We start from the raw sequence: 21253 nt of genomic DNA, 5'->3' as shown, positions 1-21253 counted from the left end.
TGTTAAACCTTAGCTTTCTTAGCTGAGGGCTTTTTTTTTTTCTCCTTCCTCGTAAGCCCATTGCATAACAATCTCCTGTTTTAACCTTTTGCCAAATTCTACACTTCTCACTGTCTGAGGTTACTACGAGTGTTTGAACAGGTAACGTCTACCTTTGAACTTCTGTTGCAACAGGTTCAAAGTTTCCAGGAGAGCTTGTTGGCCACTCTCAGGACAGTACGCATTGGCTTCAGGTGTGGCCAGTCCCCAGAGCTGTGGCAAAGGCAGAGGTGCCTGCTGGCGGTGCTGAGCCCCTACAGCCAGCTGTGAGGGGCACATTCCCTGCACCCAGGAAGTGAGCGGATCCTTACAGGTAAGCTGCAGTAACTCTGCCTGCTCTAGAGTTTATGTGTCTATGGGAGAGCAGGGATGGGAGTGGTTGAGGGGAGGAAAGTGGGACATGTGTCCATTCTCAGCCTAAGGCACTTTCAACATGAAGTTACATTTCATTGAGTAGTAATCTTAGCTGACTTATGTGGGAGGCACAAGAAAATCAATCAAAACCGGGTGGAGACATTGGATCGAGCTGAATGCTGGCAGGAGATAGACTTGGAAGAGAAAGTTGTTCATTTCACTAAATACGCTCAAAACAGATTTCAAACCTCTGAGGATTATAGACGAAGCCAGGATGTGGGTCTCTTTCATCTTCCATTCAGAAATTTCTGTGTCAATATGGTTAGAAAGGGCATTCATTCATCAGCTGTTGATGGCAGCATTCCCATTTGGAAGAAAGAAGGAGAAGAGAAACCTTAGTAGACACTCTGTCAGGTGCTGGGGTCTCTACTAAGTGCAGGACAGGCATTACCTCATTGGGAGGTGGTTGGTATCACATTTCATAAACAAATCATGTGCCTCTGGGCTTGAACAGCGTGGCCTGGGCTACACAGCTGAGATGTGGCGAGGCAAGGGTTTAAGTCACAACCAGTGTGTTGCTACAGGCTGCTGCGTGATGCAGAATTTGCGTGGATTGCCAAACCTTCTGTTGCTCTCTCAATCTCGGGGCTGTCACTCATGTGCACAGAGGACTGACTAGAAATGTAAGTCAGCCAGACCTTTAGAACAACCCAGAGTGTTCTGAACTTGAGCATTTGGTCCTGGAGGAAACAATTAGAAATAAAGAGAGGCTAGTCTCTTCCTGGCTCTGAGCTCTTCATCTTGTTGGTAAAAGAAGACAGCACCCAGGGAACAGCCCACAGCATTAGAGTGGCCAAGACTCCATGCCCATTCTGCTGTCCTGGGCTCTCCGCTGGGGGAAGCTTCCTCTTGGGGGGTTGAGCTGCTGAAACTAAGCCAAGCCAAGTGCTCCTTCAGCCATGAGATGCCCCAGAAGCGGGGGGCTACCCTCATCTTCCTGTACTTCAATTTCTCCCATGTCTTAGGTGGTCTCCGGAGAGACCCAGTGACCAACTTCTGTTTTCTGAGATTGTGGCCAAGCCTATCCTGGTGTTTTTAGTCAGAACTTTTTAGGACCTCCTCTCTTGGAGAGAGAAGAAATCCTAAGCTGGCTGGGAATGTGTTGTTAACTTCCGGGGTGTCTGGGAGGTGGGAGGGAGGAAGGGGAACAGGAAGGGGCAGGAGAGTTTGTATTTCTGCTTCTAAGTTCCAGAATAGAAGTTCCCGTGCCCTTCTGTGGCCACAGCCTTAGGTGAATCCAATGAGACTAGTACAGGTCCTGATACCTCTGCTAACACCCTGGAGACTTTCAGGAGGCCTGAACATTCTAAACAATTTCATAACAATACTAAGAAGGTATTTGCCTTTCCCACGGTCATTGCCCTGTGTGTGTGTGTGTGTGTGTGTGTGTGTGTGTGTGTGTGTGACACTAGGTTTTCCAGAAGCTACTAGATGCGAGCCAGGTCAGTCTGACAGCTCCTGGCACATGTGTTTGTCTGGTCCTGTGATTTCATTTTTCCAGGTTTACCTTGGGGAGGTGGGGGAGGCAGCAGAATGGATTTTTGATTTAAAGTCTGAGGGATGAAAAGGATGAGCTGATGGGTCAGAGGAAGGAAAACAAAATCTTTCCATTAACCCCTGCGCTTCCTGGCCTGGTGCATTGTGGCTTTATCAGCTTCGGGCCTGAGGCAGGTATGCTGGGGATTGGAGAGAGGCTGACACCCCCAGGGGCTGGGCTGGCCTCCGGTTCCCCTCGGGTCCTGGGAGGTCTGTGAGGGCTGAGTTGCCTGGGGAGGGACTTCCCTGCTCTGTGACTCTAGCAGGGAGCAGCGTCACTTCCTCGACACACTGTCTGAGGGGCACCTCCTGTCACTTGTTTGTTTGATTCTTGTCTTCGCTCCGAGGTGGTCCAAGGAGGAAAGGGTGAACAGTGGGATGTGGGCTGGCTTCGTCTCAGCCCTCGGGGGCTGGGGTTAAGGCGTTTGACAAGCTGCCAGGGTAGGCTTGGCGCCTTCTCCCTCCTGGTCAGACGCTTCCACTTTCAGTTGTAAACGAAAAACCAGGAAGTGGAGTCCCGAGCACGTTCAGGAGCCCGGCCATGGCCTAACGTGGGGCCGGCAGACAGTGCACAACTGGGGCACTCTGAGCCGGGCCATCGGTCTGCATGGATCCTCTGAGGCCACTCGGTCCCTGGAGGTCACAGGGGTGAGGGAAGAAGAACAGGGACTCACATGCCAGAAGAACTTGGATCAGGAAGCTCCATCGCTGGAAAACACTGAGGGATGCAACGCCCCTCCCAGGGTAAGGGGGCCGTGCTAAGGGGGGTATTTAGCAAAGTGTCTTGGGAGCGTGGGGCAGAGGCTGAGAAGGCATTCTGACTCCCAGCTTCAGTGAATCTAGAGCTGGCTGTGTCCCAGGCACGTGTCAGCACTTTCTCTCCCAGGTCTCCAGGGCCCTCCTGTAGACCCTTCTCATCAGGACGGGGGAGTGGAAGGAGGAATGCAGGCATGAGGTAGACTTTCTTCCTCCTGCCTCTCTTGGGGAGGTGAACCACAACCGAGACCTGGTTTCCTGGGCCTGAGCATCTGCCCTAGCTCCCATGTGGGCTGCCGGTTGCCCTCCATTTTCATGGAGGACTTTGACTCCTTCCTGGGGTGAGGGCTGGTGAATGAGTGAGTGATGGGATGGTTCTGATGGAGCTGGGTCTGTTTAAGGGCAAGGGCCAACAGCTGAATCTCAGATGAACTTCAAGGTTGTTCAAGGAGCGAGCATTAAGAAGGGACTCCACGGTCGGTGCTTTCTGGCTTCTGTGGGTATCAACCCTTGTGGAGGTTTGAAAAGTAGGATTGAATCGGTAGCTTCAACATGTAGGTGACTGGTGGTCTCTCACCGAGGCAGAGTCTTAGAAATAATTCAATTAAACATATTCAATTTAATTTTACAAGTAAAAGATTGATTTAGTAAACAATAAAAATAGAGTAATTGGTTTGCTTGGTCGCTTTTGCTATATTCCAGCATGGGAGGCATGCCCTGGTGGTTCCCTCTAATTTACAAGGGTTTGAGATGAACATAGAATAATCTTGGAAGAGGCATGGCATATAAAATGTGGTTGGTATCACTTGTGAGCTTGGCACAATGCAAGGAACAAAAACCTAAGTAAAACAAGAATCACAGATGCTTTTAGGATAGGCAGATGATATAGCCACGTAAAGTAAATGGTACATAATAAGATGTCAGTGGTGAGGACTCTGGCAAAATGCAAGGCAGGCATACCCCTGAAAAACACATTTCAATTTCTTTTTTTTTTTAAATAATAAATATTACCCAGACCAAACAGAACGTATTAGCCAGGCATTTGACTTAGATCCTAACCTAAAACAGTAATCTCTCCTAGGCTATATTTTAACTCTTTGAGGACAAAAACACCTACAATAAAATCCGTACATCATTGAGTTCCTAACTGCTAAGTATACAGGGGGGCCACAGATTCTGCAAGGGAGGCTGGGGGGTCAGGGGAAGGGAGAGCATCAAAGAATGAATGGACAGAGGGAAGATGAAGCCAGTTATACACCAGCTCATAGTAGATACCCTTACATTTTTTCTTTTTTTTTTCTTCTTCTTCAATCCTCACCTGTGGACACGTTCATTGATCTTAGAGAGAGAGAGAAGAAGGGAGAAAGAGAGAGAAATATCGATGTGAGAGAAAAACATTGATTGGTTGCCTCCCACCCATGCCCTGACTGGGGATCGAACCTGCAACCCAGGTATGTGCCCCAACAGGGAGTCAAACCCGCAACCCTTTTGGTGCATGGGATGATATTCCAACCAACTGAGCCACCCAGCCAAGGCGATACACTCACATTTAATTAAGACAATCTTATGAGGGGGATGGTTTCACCATTTTATGGTTGAGAGAGTAGGCTCAGAGAGGGATGGCAATTTCCCCAAGGTCACAAAGCAGCCAATTGTCTAAGGCTAAAACCATGCTCCAGCCACTCACGTGTGGAATTAGCCTTTCTTCAGATTTCCTAAAAAATTGTATTTGTGATAAGATTTTCAAGTATGGGAACCGGGGCAGGGTATTAAGTTTATATATTTATTAGATATTTTTCAGGTTGACATTTTTCTGGAACTATAATTATTAGAGGACCATTCATTGAATATACTCTATGGGGCAGTGCTGTCCTGTATTAGGGGGCTTTTCTCGTTGATATTTAAAATGGTCCTGTGAGGTAGGTACTTTGTTTCATAGGTAGAGAAACTGAGAGTTAGAAAGAAAGAAACTGGACATGGTGTGCAGAGATTGGAGCCGGACTTTGAACTCTGACGCGTTTAGTTCCAAAGGCAAGCTGTGGCTCAGTTTCTGAGAAACCTAGTTTAGTGCTCATGGGCCAAAGAATCTGAAACTGGGAGAAACCCTCCTCTGACAATCCTCCCACTTTTTTCAAATCCAGAGAGGCAGAAAGCAGATTGGTGGCTGGTAGGGATTGGGAGGAGAGGAATAACTGCGAAATGGGTTCAGGGTTTCCTTGGGGGATGATGAAAGTGCTTAGGACCTAGATAGAAGTGGTGGTTGGCCAACATGTCAATGTTCTAAGTGCCACTGAGTTGTTCACTTTCAAATGGTTAATTTTATGTGAATTGCACCTCAAAGAAGCCCTCCCACCTCCTGGCAGGGGAATTCCCAAATCAGACTTTTGGCAATATTTTAGAAACCAGGAGTGATGTGTCTGCTCCTGTCTGTCTCATATGCCTGGCCAGCAATGCACTGATCCTCATTTGGGGTTCAGCCTGGGGTGATTCTTGGGCAGCATCTTGCAAGGGCAACGTGTCCCCAGCTGCCCTGAGTTTATCCATCACTGCTCATGTTCACACTCTGCTGTAAACTCCACTGGGTCTGTTTCTCCCCTATGTGACTATGTCCTGAGGTCAGAAATGGACCCTCACTCCTTCTTTCCTCTGGCACAGGGCCTGATATTTCCCAGGCTCTTACTTCATTCATGTTGTTTGAATAAACACATGAATTTTGGAAGGTCAGGCAGCCCTTGTACTGCTATGGGAAAGCCATGGTACCCCCCTCTTCAGGGGAGCTGGTATAGATCTCTGGGTTCCCAGTGGTCATTCTACTGTAAGAGTTATAAGGTTGTAAAGGGCTTGTAGGAGAATGCAGGGGTGGGGTAGGATGAGAGGAGATGGGTGGGTCAGAGCTCAGAGGTGTACCATGCCCTCTCCAGCTACAAATCCTCTTTTTAAATAGAAGTGAGGAGTTAAGACCTTTGCACATAAGTTGAAAGATGGTTATAGTATGAAGACCTTGGTTATCTCTTCTCATTTGGGATGTCTCAAAATAGAACATCTGATATTGACAATGAGTTGGAAACAGGTGAGTGGAAGGGGAGCTAGTCTACTGAGAACTCCCCATGTGCCCAACAGTGTACCAGAAGGTCCACCCAGTATCCCTTTGGAGTAGAGATTATCACTGGCCCCTTCTTGTATACAGTTGAGGGAACTTACACTCAGAGACATCGTCACTGCCTACAGGACCACACACCTAGTAAGTAGTAGAGCTATTGCTTTGGTACTTGAAAAGGCAATGACCTTATAAGTTTGCCTCTGGAAAGGAGACTATGGGCAATAAAGCTCATTTGCAAATTGGATCTGGTGACTCCTGACCATTGGCCAAACCAGGTAGCATGAGGGCTGATTCTGCAGAGACCCCAAGTAGCAAGGTCTCTTTCACAAATTCTTGCATCACCCTGACCTTACCCTGGCATGGTGACGGGACCTAGCACTTTGTCCAGCCTATCTTTTTACAGGCTCTCTTATCAAATCCAGTAGACCTTTGAGACTGGGTTTCCTGACCTCAGTCCTCTCATAAATCACTTGGTCAGCAACAGACTTGGGGAGCTTTGGGGGTGCAAGGTATTCCTTAGGGTAGGGCTGCTGGACTGTGATTTGTGGGAAACCTGATGGTGATCCAATTGGATTTGTCACTGCCTGTCACCAGCCTATCAATGAGTGTCTCAACAACTATTTCAGGCTATCTTCATGGACTGAGTTATTTGATCTAATGAGGGCTTTCCTATTAAATACCACTCAGCTCAACTGGCCAAGGCTCTCTGGTGTTTCTGAACTGAAATGACTCCAACGGTGTGGTATCAACACCAGGCCCAGGCACTGTCTCATTCAGCCTTCTTGGAGGCTTTTTTCCCCCTTTTTTATTTTTTTCCTTTCAACTAAATCAGAAATATACCTTCACCATCCCGTCCCCAAATGTCCTGCTTGTCCTGCTTTAGTGCCTCTAGCCATATTAGCTGTCACCCACATCTGGGTATCCCCTTCCTCCCTTTCACTGAGGTTCATCTGACCTAATGCAGTGACTGGTATCCATGGAAACAGTAGAAGGGGAGACCCAGAAAACATTTTAGGGTGGTTCAGTGACAGTGACCCTGGCTGGACTCATAGCTGAGGGTTTATTTGCCATTGGCATCATCAATAGGGTCATCATCCTTGATTGATCCTGGGAATGAGACTATTGGCAATAAAGTCAGGGGATCTAGACCCCTGAGGGTCTAGAGCTCCATACCTTTACCTACACCCACTTCAGTCTACACTAGCCTCTCCATTCTCCAAATTCATTAGCCCGTGTCCCACACACTGAATCCTTCTCTAAGTATTTTCTGTGTTTGATAGACTCATAAGTCCTCAAAGGACAAGAACTGTATCTTCTAAGTGTTTTTCTCCCTGAATATGGCACAGTGCTAGGCACACAGTGGATCCAAGCTCTTTGTTAGCCTTATTAAAAGTAAGTTATAAGTCAATTTAAAGTGCAGAAAATAAACAAATCTCTTGTCATACACATACTTCTCCAGCCCACCGGATGCTCTCAAAACTGGGGCACATCCCATAGAGCATGTGTTTACTACCTGGATAACTGGCTTTATTCCCTACTATGCACTCTACGTGTGCTTTCCCCATGCTGAGCACACTGCCTAGCACATAGTAGGTGCTCAGATCATCAAATGCTTGCAGAATGAGTGGACCTTGGCTTCATTCGGGTCAGGCTGCTTAGCATTGTTCTTGCCATGCCATGAAGCCCCTGGCTGTGGCATTTCAGAGGAGGGCTCAGCCGATTCTGCCCCCCCTCTGCAATGATACAATGTGACAGGTACACATCATGCCATTTCGGGATTGAATTCTGAGACCTGTTTTCTTAAACAGCTCCCCTTCCCTAGTTACCTTGCTCTGAACTTGTGCCAGTAGTGAGCAAAAGGGGAAGGTGACCCAGGCACTGTGTTGGGCACAGTGGAATCTGAAAGTCTGGCAGCCTCTGCCTGGAAGTTCTCATGGCCTAAGTTCACAGAATCACAGGAAGCCTCCCTGAGGCCTGAACCCATTTTTCACATCCCTCCTGAGCTCTGGTTCCTGCAGCTTTTCCTGTGTGATTTGGCAGCAAAGCTATCCCCAAAGGATATGCACTGAAACCCTAACGATGTTTTGATGGGGTGCTTGCTGGCGGGCCAGGGCACCTGTCCCATGCCTAGCCCTCACCCTTTCTCTGTCAGCTGCCTTCCAAGTTGGAACTGTTAACATGTGGCCTAGCAATTGGGCTAGAAAGAGTGACATGTGGGAGCTTCCTATCACTTTCCTGTGTTAATTATTGAAACTCTCACAGAATCTTTCCGTGGTGTGGAAGTGACTACTGGGTCAGCCTCTGGGGTTGAGTAGGGATCTCCTTCGGTAATGCTGTCTTCTTGTCCTGCCCGGCACGGCCCTGTGGAGGTGAGAAGGGCCCTTTCTCCTCTGTCTTGGGCCATCCCCTGGTGTGTGTGTGCTTCAGAGCAGGCTGGGCGCCAGGCCCCCAGAGGAGGAGAGCCACCTTTGCCTGGTGCCATGGCCCTGCTTGTTGGGGAAGGTTACTGTAAGTCACCTGAGCACCGTTGGTGAGTGGCTGTAGGCTCATAGGTCAGCAGCTTAGGCCAGCCTCTTTCCTCAGCAGCTTGAGGCCCTGGGACTGAAATGTGATCTTTGCTCTGGTTTCTTATGGGCTAAAGAAATGAATGAAAAGTGTTTCCACCCCCAGAGCTGCTGTGGAACCGGCCTGCTCAGTGGCTGAGAGCACTGCGCTCACCAGTGCTGGGGAAAGACAGTGCGGCTTTGGTGGTGGGACAGCTGCATGTTTAGAAACAAAGCGAGGCTGTATTCTCAGGGGTGCTGGCAGGAAATGCCGCCCCACCCCTGAAAGGTGGCGCAACTTCCTCAGTCAGCTGCCAAAGTCCAGGGCAGGATAATTTGGAGGTGTTCACTTTATGGTTTGTTGAGGATAGTATGCATATTTCAGATCAAGTGATAAGTGATACATACTCTCAAGTGTCACTTCTCTTAGGAGACCTACTCTAACCTCCCCGATTAAAAACAACAACAAAACACCACCCTGATGAACCCTCAATCCTCCTTCTCTAGTTTATTTTTTATTCCATTTTTAATAATATAATCTAGGTATTGTTTAGGCTTGTTGTCAAACGCTCCAATAAAATACAGCCCCACCAGGGTGGGGTTTTCACTACTGCTTCCCATCCCCTGGAACGATGTCTAATACACAGCCAAGCACTTCAATATCTTTGGCTGATGATCGCACACTTGAAATTTCTGGAGAATCCATTCATGATTTTCCCTCTCCCATCTGTCTTTTTCTATGAGGAGTATGCATTTAGCAACACAAAAACGTGCACATTGTCTGATCATGGTTGTTGCTGGTTTTCTTTCTACTTTCCATATCAAGGCATGCAGATCTTCTTTATTCTTTTCCATTCTTGCCAAGAGTTCCACTGTATGGAAGTGCTATGATTTATTTGGTTACTCTCTGTCAAGGAAGGCTCTCCTGGTCTCTGGCATTATAAACACTTTCCTTCCTCCCTCCCTCCCTCCCTCCCTTCCTTCCTTTTTTCCTTCCTTCCTTCCTTCCTTCCTTCCTTCCTTCCTTCCTTCCTTCCTTCCTTCCTTTTTGTTTTTTAATTCTCACCCAAGGATATTTTTCCCATTGATTTTTACAGAGAGTGAAAAGGGAGGGAATTGGGGGGGCGGGGTGGAGAGAGAGAGAGAAAAATAAAAAAAAACATCGACACATCAATTGGTTGCCTCCAGGCTGGACCTGATCAAACCTGAAACCCAGATACATGCCCTTGACCAGGAATCGAACCCGAGACCCTTCGGGGTGCAGGTCAATGCTCTATTTACTGAACCTCACTGTCTAGGGCTATAAACACTTATATAGATTTAATGATGATGAACAGAATAGCTAATACCTGTGACTATGCATCAGGCACGGTTCTAAGCACTTTACAGATACATTAACCCCTTTAGTCATGGGGACAGCCTTCTGAGGCAGAAATTATTACCAGTTTCCAGATTAGAAACCACACAGTGGGGATCTACCCCTGGCCACAAAGAAGATGACCAAGCAGGGTCTGAGCCCAAGTAGTCTGACTCGCATCCTTCACAGGTACCTTACACGGCCACATGTAATGCACTGGATTGAACTGGTATCTTTCTACAGGAAAAATTGCTAGCAGAGTCATTAGGTGAAAGGGCACACATCCTGAATTGTGGTCAAGGGCAAGGGGCACATCTCTAAGGAGGCTGCACCAAATTTGTTTCCATGACTCACAGCACATTTTGCACTATTTCATCATGACTAACCTAAGGGGTGGGAAAAAGGCATTTCATTTAAATGTGCATTCTTTAAATTTAATTCTTTATTGTTTAAAGTATTACATATGTCTCCTTTTTCCCCCATTGACCTCTCCCTGGTCATTCCTCTCACCCCCCAGCACATGCCCGCAGCCCCTACTGTCCGTGTCCATCGGTTATGCTTATATGCATGCATACAAGTCCTTTGGTTGATCTCCCCCCAGCCCCCTGCCTTCCCTCTGAGGTTGGATGGTCTGTTTGATGTTTCTATGTCTCTCGATGTATTTTAGTTCATCAGTTAATGTTGTTTATTATATTCCACAAATGAGTGAGATCATGTGATATTTATCTTTCTCTGACTGCCCTATTTCACTTAGCATGATGCTCTCCAGGTCCATCCATTAAATGTGCATTTTTTAAAGCTATTAAGTGAAGTTGAATGTTTTTCCCTAATTTTAAGTAACTTGTAGCTGAGATTTACTCTCCTTAAGAACCAATGCTCTAGCATACCAGGCTTTTATCTGACTATTTAAGTTTTCTGAAACAGGATCGTTGTCTCAAATCATGTTCTCTTTTATTTCTTAGTAATGAAAAAAATGACATTGGATACAGAAGAGTAAAGTGGTGGAAGAAAATCCCTTAGTTCAGGGCTCTGAGGAAACTGGGTGAAGGAGCTTGATATAGAATGAATATCTGGTTTTCATTCATTGCATATTAAGGAGAAGGCTATCAGACCTTCCAAGTATGCTCATAAAACGACTGGTTTGTAATGTTCTATTGACCTTTTGCCATTACTTTGGAATTTGTCTAGAAATATTGACTATGTATTTAAGGACTGAGATAGTTGTCTCCTAAATGAGGGGTGATAGGAATTTAGGGAAAATAAAAATGAAGGCTGAGTTAGCAATTTAATGCCCAGCCAATGAACCCAAACTTTCATATACAGCCTCTTCAATAACACACAGGCCCCAATGGAGTCATTATGAGTTGTGAAAACCTGTGACATAGTCTCTAGGAGAAAGAAACTCCAAATGGAAGAAAGTGTTAACTAATTGGGTGTGAGAACTTGGGGACTCTGGTCTCCCATTTAATGAGCTTTCTCTCACCACAGACTAAGCCCATACATGCAAGAGAACAGAGAAACCAATCAAATCCAAATGAGTGTGCCACTTGCTAGGAGGGAGATTTTTTTTAAAAAAAATCTATAATTATATTTTACATCTCAATATTTCATAGAAAGTAATTAGTTCTTCAGGCCTCAAAGCAAAGATAATTTGCTTGAATTCCAGAAACCCAGGATAACAGAATTATTTATTTCTAGGCTGGACTTTCTGCCTACTTACCACTATAGTTGACTTTATTTGATAAGATTTATTCTGTAGGTTCTACCAAGTCTGAAGTTGACTGATCCTGAGTGGTCCTTGATATGTATTAGAAATACACATATGTAATACCTTAATCAATAAAGAAATAAAAAAAGAAAGAAATACATTCTTTTTGACCTACCTAGTTTTGCTCAGTGGACAGAGTGTCAGCCTGCAGACTGAAGGGTCCTGGATTTAATTCCAGTCAAGGGCACGTACCTCGGTTGGGTTGCAGGCTCCTCCCCTACCTGGGCCCTGGTCCGGGTGCATGTAGGAGGCAACCAATTGATGTGTTTCTCTCACATCAATATTTCTCTCTGTCTTTCCCTCTCTTCCACTCTCTTTACAAAAAAAAAACAAAACAAAAAACAAACAAACAAACAAACAAACAAAAACAATGGAAAATATATCATCAGGTAAGGATTTAAAAAAAAAAAAAAGAAAAGAGAAAGAAATACATTCTCTTCGCCACCCACTCCCCCAACCCCACTACCTTGCCAAAATATTGACTTGGGAGTACCTATGTCAAGATTCTCAGAATGACTTGTGATTATCTAAGTTTGGGGAGTTTGGGGGAAATTTTACTAAGGAAAAAATGGGTTCACTAAGAGTATTTAGAACAGACAATTCTGACCCAGAAAACTGGTCATTTATTTAGCAACCACTCATTGAAAGTTTACTGTGTTGTGTACCAGCCACAGTGCAGGCACTGGAGGTACTGAAGTGAACAGAAGAAGAATCCCTGTTCCAATTAGAACATCAGTTCCATAGGGTCAATAGATGATAAGGGGCCAGGACTATTTTGGAGATCGAACAGTGTCACGGAAAAGAAAGAGCAAGGTTCATGGTAGTGACTGGGGTAAAAGGGGCAATATTTAATAGGGCGATCAGAGCAAACCTCTGAGGAAGTGGCATTTGCGTTGAGACCAGGCCTATAAGCCGTATGTGAACATTGCTGATCTGCGGAACAGTGCTCCAGGCCAAGGGAAGAGTAAATACACAGACTCTAAGGTAGAAATGAACTTACGGTCGATCAAAATGTGAATGTTAGGGTAGAAGGGGCCATTTAGGGATTTTATTCAAAGAAAATTAGACGTAATGAAGAAATACTGTTCTAAATCCACAAAGAAGCAAAACCCAAAGCTGAATATGCGGTGATCATAACCTAGACACCAAGGCAGAAGGGGTCTTTCAGCGAGCTCAGGAATTAAACAGGCTAGGCGCCAGAAGATGAGCGACATGGCTATGGCCATCCATACCACCAGACAATGGAAGGCCCTGGAGTGAATTAAGGAAAATGCTGGGGCAAATTGGCATCCAGGGGTGTGGGTCAGAGGCATGTCACTGTGACCACATCAGACGTGGAGGAAGCTTTCCACTTGGGACCATCCTAATGTGCCTGTGGCTCGCCCTACCATCTTCAGATAACTTGGAACAGGAACTCCCAGATACAGCAAAACACAACTCCCTTTCCTCTTTTCTTTACCACTATTGCACTTCTCCCTACCCACACTTTCCCAACGAGGAGTGACGTAAAGGGAGGAGGAAATGCTCTCTCACCAAGTGCTTGCAGGGCATTCTGTGATGTGGCCAAAACAGAATTGTCATGTGAGTGACACAGGACACATGACGGAAGCAATGGTGGCTTTCCCCCTCATTCATTTGAGCACATATGTGTTAACAAATTCTAAAGGTTGGAATGGTTACCCAAGCTTCCCAGTCAGGATGGTGTAACCCAACCTGAAGGTCTTACGTTCTCTCAGAACCTCTGTTTCTCCCATTTATAGTGAGAGTTACATGATAGGGGCACAAATCCTCTCTAGCGGCAGGTAGCATTACAAGGTTAAAAATATGTGTTTAGTGCATTAAAAAAAAGACTGTCAAGATAGTGAAAAGACCGCAGGATGGGAGAAAATATTAGAGAATCATAAAGGTTTCTTACAACCCCAAAACAAAACGATGACCAATTTAAAAATGGGCAAAGGACTGGAATACACATTTCTTTACAGAAGAAATGCAAATGGCCAATAAGCAAATGAAAAGATGGGCTAATTTAGCAGCCATCAAAGGGATGAAGAATGATACATAACATGGATAAATCTTTTCTTTTTATTGTTGACACTATTACAGATGTCCCCCTTTGCCCACCTCTACCCAGCCCCTGCCCCCCAGGCCTTCACCACATACCTGTCTGTGTCCATGGCCGACACATATATGCATATATGTTCTTTGATTAATCTCTTCCAGTCCCCCCCAATCCCCCTCCTCTCTGAAGTCTGTCAGTGTGTAACATGGATAAATCTTGAAAATATTATACTGAGTAAAAGAAATCACACACAAAGAGTCACATATTATATAATGTCATTTCTATGAAATATTCAGAATTAGCCAATCAATCGAAGCAGAAAGTAAATTTGAGGTTGCTGAGGTCTGGGAGGAGAAGAGAATGGGGAGTGAATGCTTAATGTGTTACAGGATGTCCTTTCTGGGGTGAGAGCAATGTTTTGGGATTTACTAGAGGTGACGGTTGTACAACGTTATGAATGAACCAAATGTTCCTAAATTGTACATTTAAAAATGATTAATCCTGTGTTGTTCAAATTCTACCTCAATTTTTAAAAATGTGAGGAGGCAGGGAGGGACTGGCTGAAAGTCTGAGCATATCCTCTTTGAAGTGGATACCAGGTCAGTAAAGCACACTACTGTAGTTGACACACAGATACAGCCTTCAGCGGCTTCCGAAGTCCAGTGCAGGCAAGGTGCTTTTATTCTCCTGAAACCCGTCTTGGCATTCATAAACACCTCCCTTGTTTGTGAGGAAGTCGTCTGTCTCATTCCATTTGTGGGCAGTATGACTGGAACATGTCTAACAGAAGTGCTCGTTGGCGGACCACAGTCCAGGTTAAACTACACATGTTTTTGTTAATCCCAAACCGGACACTTGCCATTTGAGCCAAGAGTTAAAATGGAGGTTTCATAAAAACCCAGTGTTCCAGGTTTTCTAGGGAGAAGAAAAATCTGACCACCTGGTGACCTCAAGCTGATATTACTACATGATAACAATCAGTCAAGGTTGACAGCAGATGCTGCCTCTCTCTCTCTCTCTCTCTCTCTCTCTCTCTCTCTCTCTCTCTCTCTCTCTCTCTCTCTCTCTCCCCCTCTCCCTCTTCCTCTCCCTCTCCCTTTTCTCTCTTTCTCCCTGTTCCCTCTTTCTCCCCTCTCCCTTTATGCTACCTGCCAGGCTATTGGCCCTCCCTCCCCCTCCCATACTGCCACAATTGAACATAAATTTCACCTTTAGACCCTCTTTTAAAGCCGTTGTTTGCCAAGTCTCCCACTGAATCTGCCATCTGTAGGAAGAGGGCAAAGTCCTCAAAGCAACCATGTGTTCTCATAGCTGAGAAGTGGCGGGGGGTGGGGTGGGGTGGGGTGGGTATGCAGGTAAGAACCTCTTAATTTGACAGGGGCATTGGGGCAGAGAGAAGAATCCTGGAGCACAAGACAAGAATCCAGCAGCACAAGGCTGGTGGCAATGTCCAGGCTGAGGGGAGGGGCTGGTGGTGGGCAGGATGGGCGAAGGCAGAGTAGGCTTCTCCTTCCTTTGGCACTGCTTTCTGCTCTGTCAATTTCACAACCCTCCTGGCTTGGCCTCGGTTGGGGTGGCCGGCCTTAGAGTCGCGTTCTGAATGGCTGGCTCTTGAACAGGTTCTGCCTCCTGGAGAGCCACTTCAGCACACAAGTCCAGGTAAGGCTGGATTCCAAAAAATCCCTGCTCTCAGAATCCTGGCAGGTAGTCACAGTAGCACCTATTGTGACATAAGGTGGCACCTGTGGGGCCTTGCTTTTGTTTTTTGCTTTGTTGTCTTTTCCTTCCCCTAAACACAATGTGGAAGAAACCAAGGAGTTGGAGACTGTCATCCCAGTCTCTGGAAGTTCATTTTCCTCCATAAAATGGAGAGGGACTACTCCAAACTCAGGTGATAACCAATCAGGGGGCAGATAAATGATGAATGACTCAGAGTTTCTTGGGACTGTTCTCACTCTCACACAAAATTCCTAAGTTTTACAGCCTTGGTTAGCACAGAGTGTGTTCTTTGATAGAAAACGTTCTGGATGCCAGCTAATGGCAGCTGCCCCACAGTTCAAAGGGCGATGGTCATCTTGATCTGATAAAATGTCTTATTGGACTTGCTTTGGTCTTGTGATTTGAGATACTGTTCCATAGGGCACTGAAATAAACTTTGAGGAATGCACCTGTAACTTTGCTGTCACCTGTAAGCTGCCAGACAAACCCAGTCTCCTTGAACTTGGGGGCTAATTTCTATAAGGAAAAACTATTGTGGTTTTATAGATTTTAATGGGGAAGCATCAATGAAAATGGTAAATGAACTTGGATAAGTCACTTTACCCCTGGGAGTTTCTATATTGTTGTCTGTAAAAATGCTGCTTTAGAACATTGGTCAGATTAAATTAAGTAATTCATGCAAACAACTTACCCTGTTATTGGTCCAAAATCTGTGGGTCCAACACTTCAAACTGTCAAAATTCAAAACATCAGAATTCAGGTTGAGGAAAGGTTAATTGATAAGAAGGCACCAACTAAGAAGATGGGAGACTTAGTGGTTCCTCAAATCCATCTTAAGAAAGTACAGAGTTCAGGCTTCTTTTATGTCAAAGGAGGGAAATGAGAGGGGCTGTTTTTGTAAATGTCAAGCTCCAAGCAGAATTCCTCTAATGATTACCATATCTGTATGCAAGACAAAATAGGAGCTTTTAGTGGGAAGGCCAGGGAACAAGAAAGGCTTGAACAAGGTAGAGTCTAGTGCAGGGGTGGGCAAACTTTTTGACTTGAGGGCCACAATGGGTTCTTAAACTGGACCGGAGGACCAGAACAAAAGCATGGATGGAGTGTTTGTGTGAACTAATATAAATTCAAAGTAAAGGAGCGGAGGGGAGAGCAAGAGAACCCTCCGCTCTTTCGGCTCCGCGGGCTGGATAGAACAGCCGAACGGGCTGGATCCGGCCCGCGGGCCGTAGTTTGCCCACGGCTGGTCTAGTGCCTTTCATTCCCTTACAAGCACAGGGCTTGGCATTAAGTCAATGCTCCTGTGTTTGCTGCCCTTACTATTCTAATCAGTGTGAAAGCTCTGAGGTAGGAGTTGGTTCCTAAGACCTGCCCGAACTTTAGTCCCTTCTGTTAGCGTAGTTGCAAGCTGTTCCTCTTGGCTGGAAGTGACAAGAAAAGATGTGTTGGAAGAAGGCTTTGTTGCTCTTGGTTTCTTTCTTTTTTAAAAAACATATTTCTTTATTGATTTCAGAGAGGAAGGGAGAGGGAGAGAGAGATACAAACATCGATGATAGTTGAGAATCATTGATTGGCTGCCTCCTGCACACCCCCTACTGGGAATCAAGCCTGCAACCCGGGGATGTGCCCTTGGCCGGAATCGAACCTGAGACCCTTCAGTCCGCAGGCTGACGCTCTGTCCACTGATCCAAACCAGCTAGGGCTGGCTCTTGGTTTCTTGAGATCTCTTCCTGGCCCATATCTCCCAGGCTCACCTGCCACCATGTGCCAGGCCCATTTTCCAGCACCCTTTCTGCCTACCTGATTCTGTGGCCTCCAATTACAAATGTTTTCCCCAGAATCCCCAGAGGAGAGTACATTGGACATAGTAAGCCCCTCCTGATGCTTTGAAAAACAGAAAGCAATGAGCAAGGCATATCTGGCCAGCAGGAAATGTCCTTCATGCAGAGCGCTTGATTTCTAAAATCTGTCTGTGGTTTCACCTCTGCAGAGGTTCCCTCTGCCATTTGGTTTATACTAGGGAAATCCAGCCGGAAGGGTCCTTCTTGACCCTAGCCTGCCTGGGCAAAGGGAAGCTCTCTGAAGCACCATCCTCTGCCTACCAGCTTAGGTTGGTTCCAGAAGGCTGCTTCCAGGCTTTGTGGGCCAGAAATAAAAGGACAGTCATTCCTCAAAATTGTCTGGGAAATGATTAACTTTTTTCCTCTGATCCTTTCCACCTTGTGGGAGGACAGTCAAGTAGCAGCTGGGTACAGTAGAACACATTCTATTACTGTCAATATTGCTAAGGGAAACAGTGCGAAAAATTCTGCTACTAGAGAGGTCCAACCCGGGCTATTTGGAGGAGGAGAAGCCGTGTGTGTGTGTGTGTGTGTGTGTGTGTGTGTGTGTGTGTGTGTCCTTCTGTAAACCTAGACGGATTGAATAAAAAAGATACAGCCTAGTCTGCAGAGGCAAGATTATTTTTAAAGGAAAGAAATGGGGGGAAAAATAGATACAGAGGCAAAGAAGCATTGAACAGACTGTCAAACTACAGCGGGAAGGCAGGGGAGGTTGGGGTGGGGGGCTGTAAGAGATCAACCGAAGGACTTGTACGCATGCATATAAGCATAACCAATGGATACAGGACACTGGGGCGGTGGGGGGGGGGCAGGTAAAGGCATGTACTGGGGGGTAGGGGTGGCCGGGGGGGATGTCAATGGGGAAAAAAAAAAAGGAGACATATGTACTACTATTTGTAATACTTCAAATAAAAAAAAAAAAGATACAGCCATTTCCTCTAACTTTTTGTTTCCCTCTCTCTCTTTTTTTTAGGCCTGCATTTCCTGCTGCTATTCACAAAGATGCTTTTTATCTTTAACTTCTTGTTTTCCCCACTTCCAACCCCGGCACTGATCTGCCTCCTGACCTTTGGAGTTGCCATCTTCCTGTGGCTTATCAACAGACCTCACCCAGTTCTGCCTGCGGTTGATCTGAACCACCAGTCTGTGGGAATCGAGGTAACTTACCTATCACCTTTCAGTGCATCAACACTGATCAAACCCAAACTGTGTGTAACTCAAGATATTGGTATAACTCATGAAGGGAATGGGGTTGGGAAAGTAATCCTTTTAGGTTAGTAATCAACAGTTAAACTTCTACTAATGACACATTTTCCTTTATAATGAAAAGGAAACCTCAGCTAGGTCTTAAGACACCAGTAATCCAGATTGGGGTTGTCAAACTACAACCCACAAGGAAAATACACCCTTTTTTAAATGGGACTAGCAAGATAAGAATGGTTTTTACATTTTTAAAGGGATATGTAAAAACTAAAACAAGGAATAGATCATGTGTTCCACAGAGCCTATTTACTATCTATCCTTTTACTGCAAAAGTTTGCCAACGTATGATCTACAGCAGTGATTTTGAACTGGTGTGGTGCAAGAATTTTTTTTATACACCATACCTGATTGTTTAGTCAGTGGCACTGACCTCTTTTCCTTTAGATGGTCAAATTAAAAAAAAAAATAACAACAGCCAACACAACAATAGCCATTCGGTGTGAATGAATCCAGATTATACCTATGTTTTTTGTCAGATCAGCCAAAAATATATATTTTTAGTAATTACTTTATGTGTGCCATGAGATGAAAAAGGTTTAAAATGGCTGATCTAGATGACAGAGTCAGGACTTTGGGGTTAGGATAATATTTTTATTGAGATACCCAATGTCTGAAAATGGAATGTGAGTTATTTAGTTAAATTCCAGCTTTGAGTTACTATTCATTCTTAAAACAGGCAGAAGTTGAACCTTTCCCTTCAATTCCCCCAACTTTCAGCTAATCATACAGCTTCTTATATCACCGAGCAAAGGGAAAGCTCTAAGAATGTTCTCTTCGTCATTTTTCATCTTCAGCCCTTTTCAGAGAAAGAAAGCATTCCCATTCCTTTGTAAAACTAAGCCCCTCCTGATCTTTTATTGAACTTCTTTCCCCTATGTGGGACTCTTATTCAGAGTTAACGGCACTTCCCACCACATTCCCTTTTATTCTGGTGCTGCGTTTGTATGACCTTCATCAATATTGTCCTCTCCCACTGATCCTGCTGCTTCAGGCTACCATCTCCTTCCACCCCTTCCTTTTTCCACCAGAGTTCTTTAAGAGTAGTCTATTGATTTCCTCATTTAAACTTCAACCCACTGATGTCAGACCTTTATTACTACCCTCTCCCCAAACTTCTCTGGGTCACTCATAATCTAACTTCCAAATTCAATGGTTTCTCCTTCAACCTTCCTCTCAATTGATTTGGGACTTCTTTTTTTTACAACTTCTCTTTTTGCCTTTCATAATAACCTTCAACAAAATTTCTTTCTAATTCCAAGACAGCCTTTCTTTGCCTCTGAGGTTGTTTCCTCTCCTCATCCTAGTGTTTCAACATCACCATCTCTTCATTCCTCTAAAGCAGGGGTTGGCAAGCATGTTCTGTGAAGGCCAGACAGTTCAGGCTTTGCAGGCCATATGAGCTCTGTTGCAACTACTCAGCTCTGTTGTTGTAGTGTGAAAGTATCAGACAATATGTAATTGAATGAACATGGCTCTGTTCAAATAAAACGTTATTTGTAAAAGCAGGTTCAGGCCAGATGTGAGCACAGATCAAAGTCTGCCATTCCCTCCTTTAATTCCTCATACTTGAGAAGACCCTCCCTATCCTGTGACTTGGAAATATACCTAAAAGGCTATGATACCCAAATCTGACTTTCAAGTTCTGCCCTTTCTCCTGAGTTCCAGTCCACCTCAGTGACACTTAAGTACCTCAAGGTCAACAAGTATCTTCATTGAATATCTTCTCCCTAAGCACGCACACACACACACACACACACACACACACACACACACACACACCATAACCTTTCCTATTTCCCTTCCTGCTCCATCTTAGTTAAATGCATCTCTTCTTATCCAGTTGCCTGAAGTTGAATCCTAATCACTTTTCATTGTTCCTTCTTCCTCAGCCCATCTATGAAAACAGATGGCAAGATCCTATTTTCCTTTACTAGACAAGAAACTTTTTTTTAACCTCTTGACTTAATGCTCTAGACAAGTCAGAGTTCATGTGTTAGCCTGCACTTGAATGGCACCTTTTGTATGCTTATTTAATTGATGCCTGTTTCTCTCTAGACTAACTTTCATGAGGGTTGGACTATGCCTGTAACTCCATTGCAGCTCCAAGATCCAAGATCCACATGAAGCCCTGGAATTCCAGCTGACATTTCTAAACATATCCCTAGCCACTCCCTCTTTCTCAAATACCCTGTCCTCTGGCTGCCCACCAGGATCTGCCGTGTGTTTTCTTGCCCCTGTGTCTTTGTTCAGGCTGTTCCTTCTCTCTGAATCCTTCCTTCTCTCCCCTCTATCAATCTCCATCTTCTTGTTCAATGCTTGCTTATCTTTAAAGTTTCCATTGAAATATCACTTCTTCTCTGTAGCCTTTTTCTTAATACAGAATTGGTTGCTTCATTAGTTTCCCAAAACATATATTTTACTTCAGCATGTACATCACAGTATTATATATGTGTGTTTTTCCCTTCTTACCCCCCCTCCAAAAACTTTCACTTATGAGGTGCTCATGGTCAGCAATTTTGTCTTAACTTATGTTGCATCTATAGTGTCTAGAACACAGTATGCATTTCATAGATGTTTAAACTTGGTATAAATTTTTAAAGGATAAAACTTATAATATTATATCGATAATTTCAAAGAGAGGTTGTAGGATCAAAACCAGGAGCTCTTAATGCTGTGATCTAAGATAGAAGTTCTCTGTAGGATGTAACAGACACTCAATAGGGCTATGTTTTCCTGTGGAGATATAAAGTAAAACAAAATGAAAAACCAACAACAAAAAAACCTATATTATCATTTCTTGTGTGTGTTGTATGTGTGTGTGTGTTCCTAGAACGGTGGTGAGAGATAGCCCAAAAAAT

At 44.9% G+C, this 21253-nt stretch overlaps 1 protein-coding gene across 6 annotated transcripts in view; it reads left to right on the top strand.

Moving 5' to 3' along the window:
• Window positions 1-204: 204 nt before the first annotated feature.
• ACSL5 (acyl-CoA synthetase long chain family member 5) overlaps window positions 205-21253 on the top strand; it is a 42586-nt gene continuing 21537 nt past the window's right edge. The window contains exons 1-3 of one of the 6 annotated variants that reach the window (XM_080688115.1): window positions 1898-2124; window positions 2478-2733; window positions 18106-18290. In XM_080688115.1, coding sequence (XP_080544241.1) covers window positions 2715-2733; window positions 18106-18290 — 204 coding nt within the window. In that variant the 5' untranslated portion in view covers window positions 1898-2124; window positions 2478-2714. Of the gene's footprint in view, window positions 353-956; window positions 1077-1579; window positions 1789-1897; window positions 2125-2250; window positions 2734-18105; window positions 18291-21253 lie in introns of those variants that run through there. The other 5 variants (XM_080688116.1, XM_080688120.1, XM_080688118.1 and 2 more) reach the window with 5 other exon arrangements.

This window comes from Plecotus auritus (genome assembly GCF_963455305.1).
Source record: "Plecotus auritus genome assembly, chromosome: 9".
NCBI classification, from domain to species: Eukaryota; Metazoa; Chordata; class Mammalia; order Chiroptera; family Vespertilionidae; genus Plecotus; species Plecotus auritus.
The sequence above is the reverse complement of the archived record's forward strand: the minus strand, read 5'-3'. Positions and strand labels throughout refer to the sequence as shown.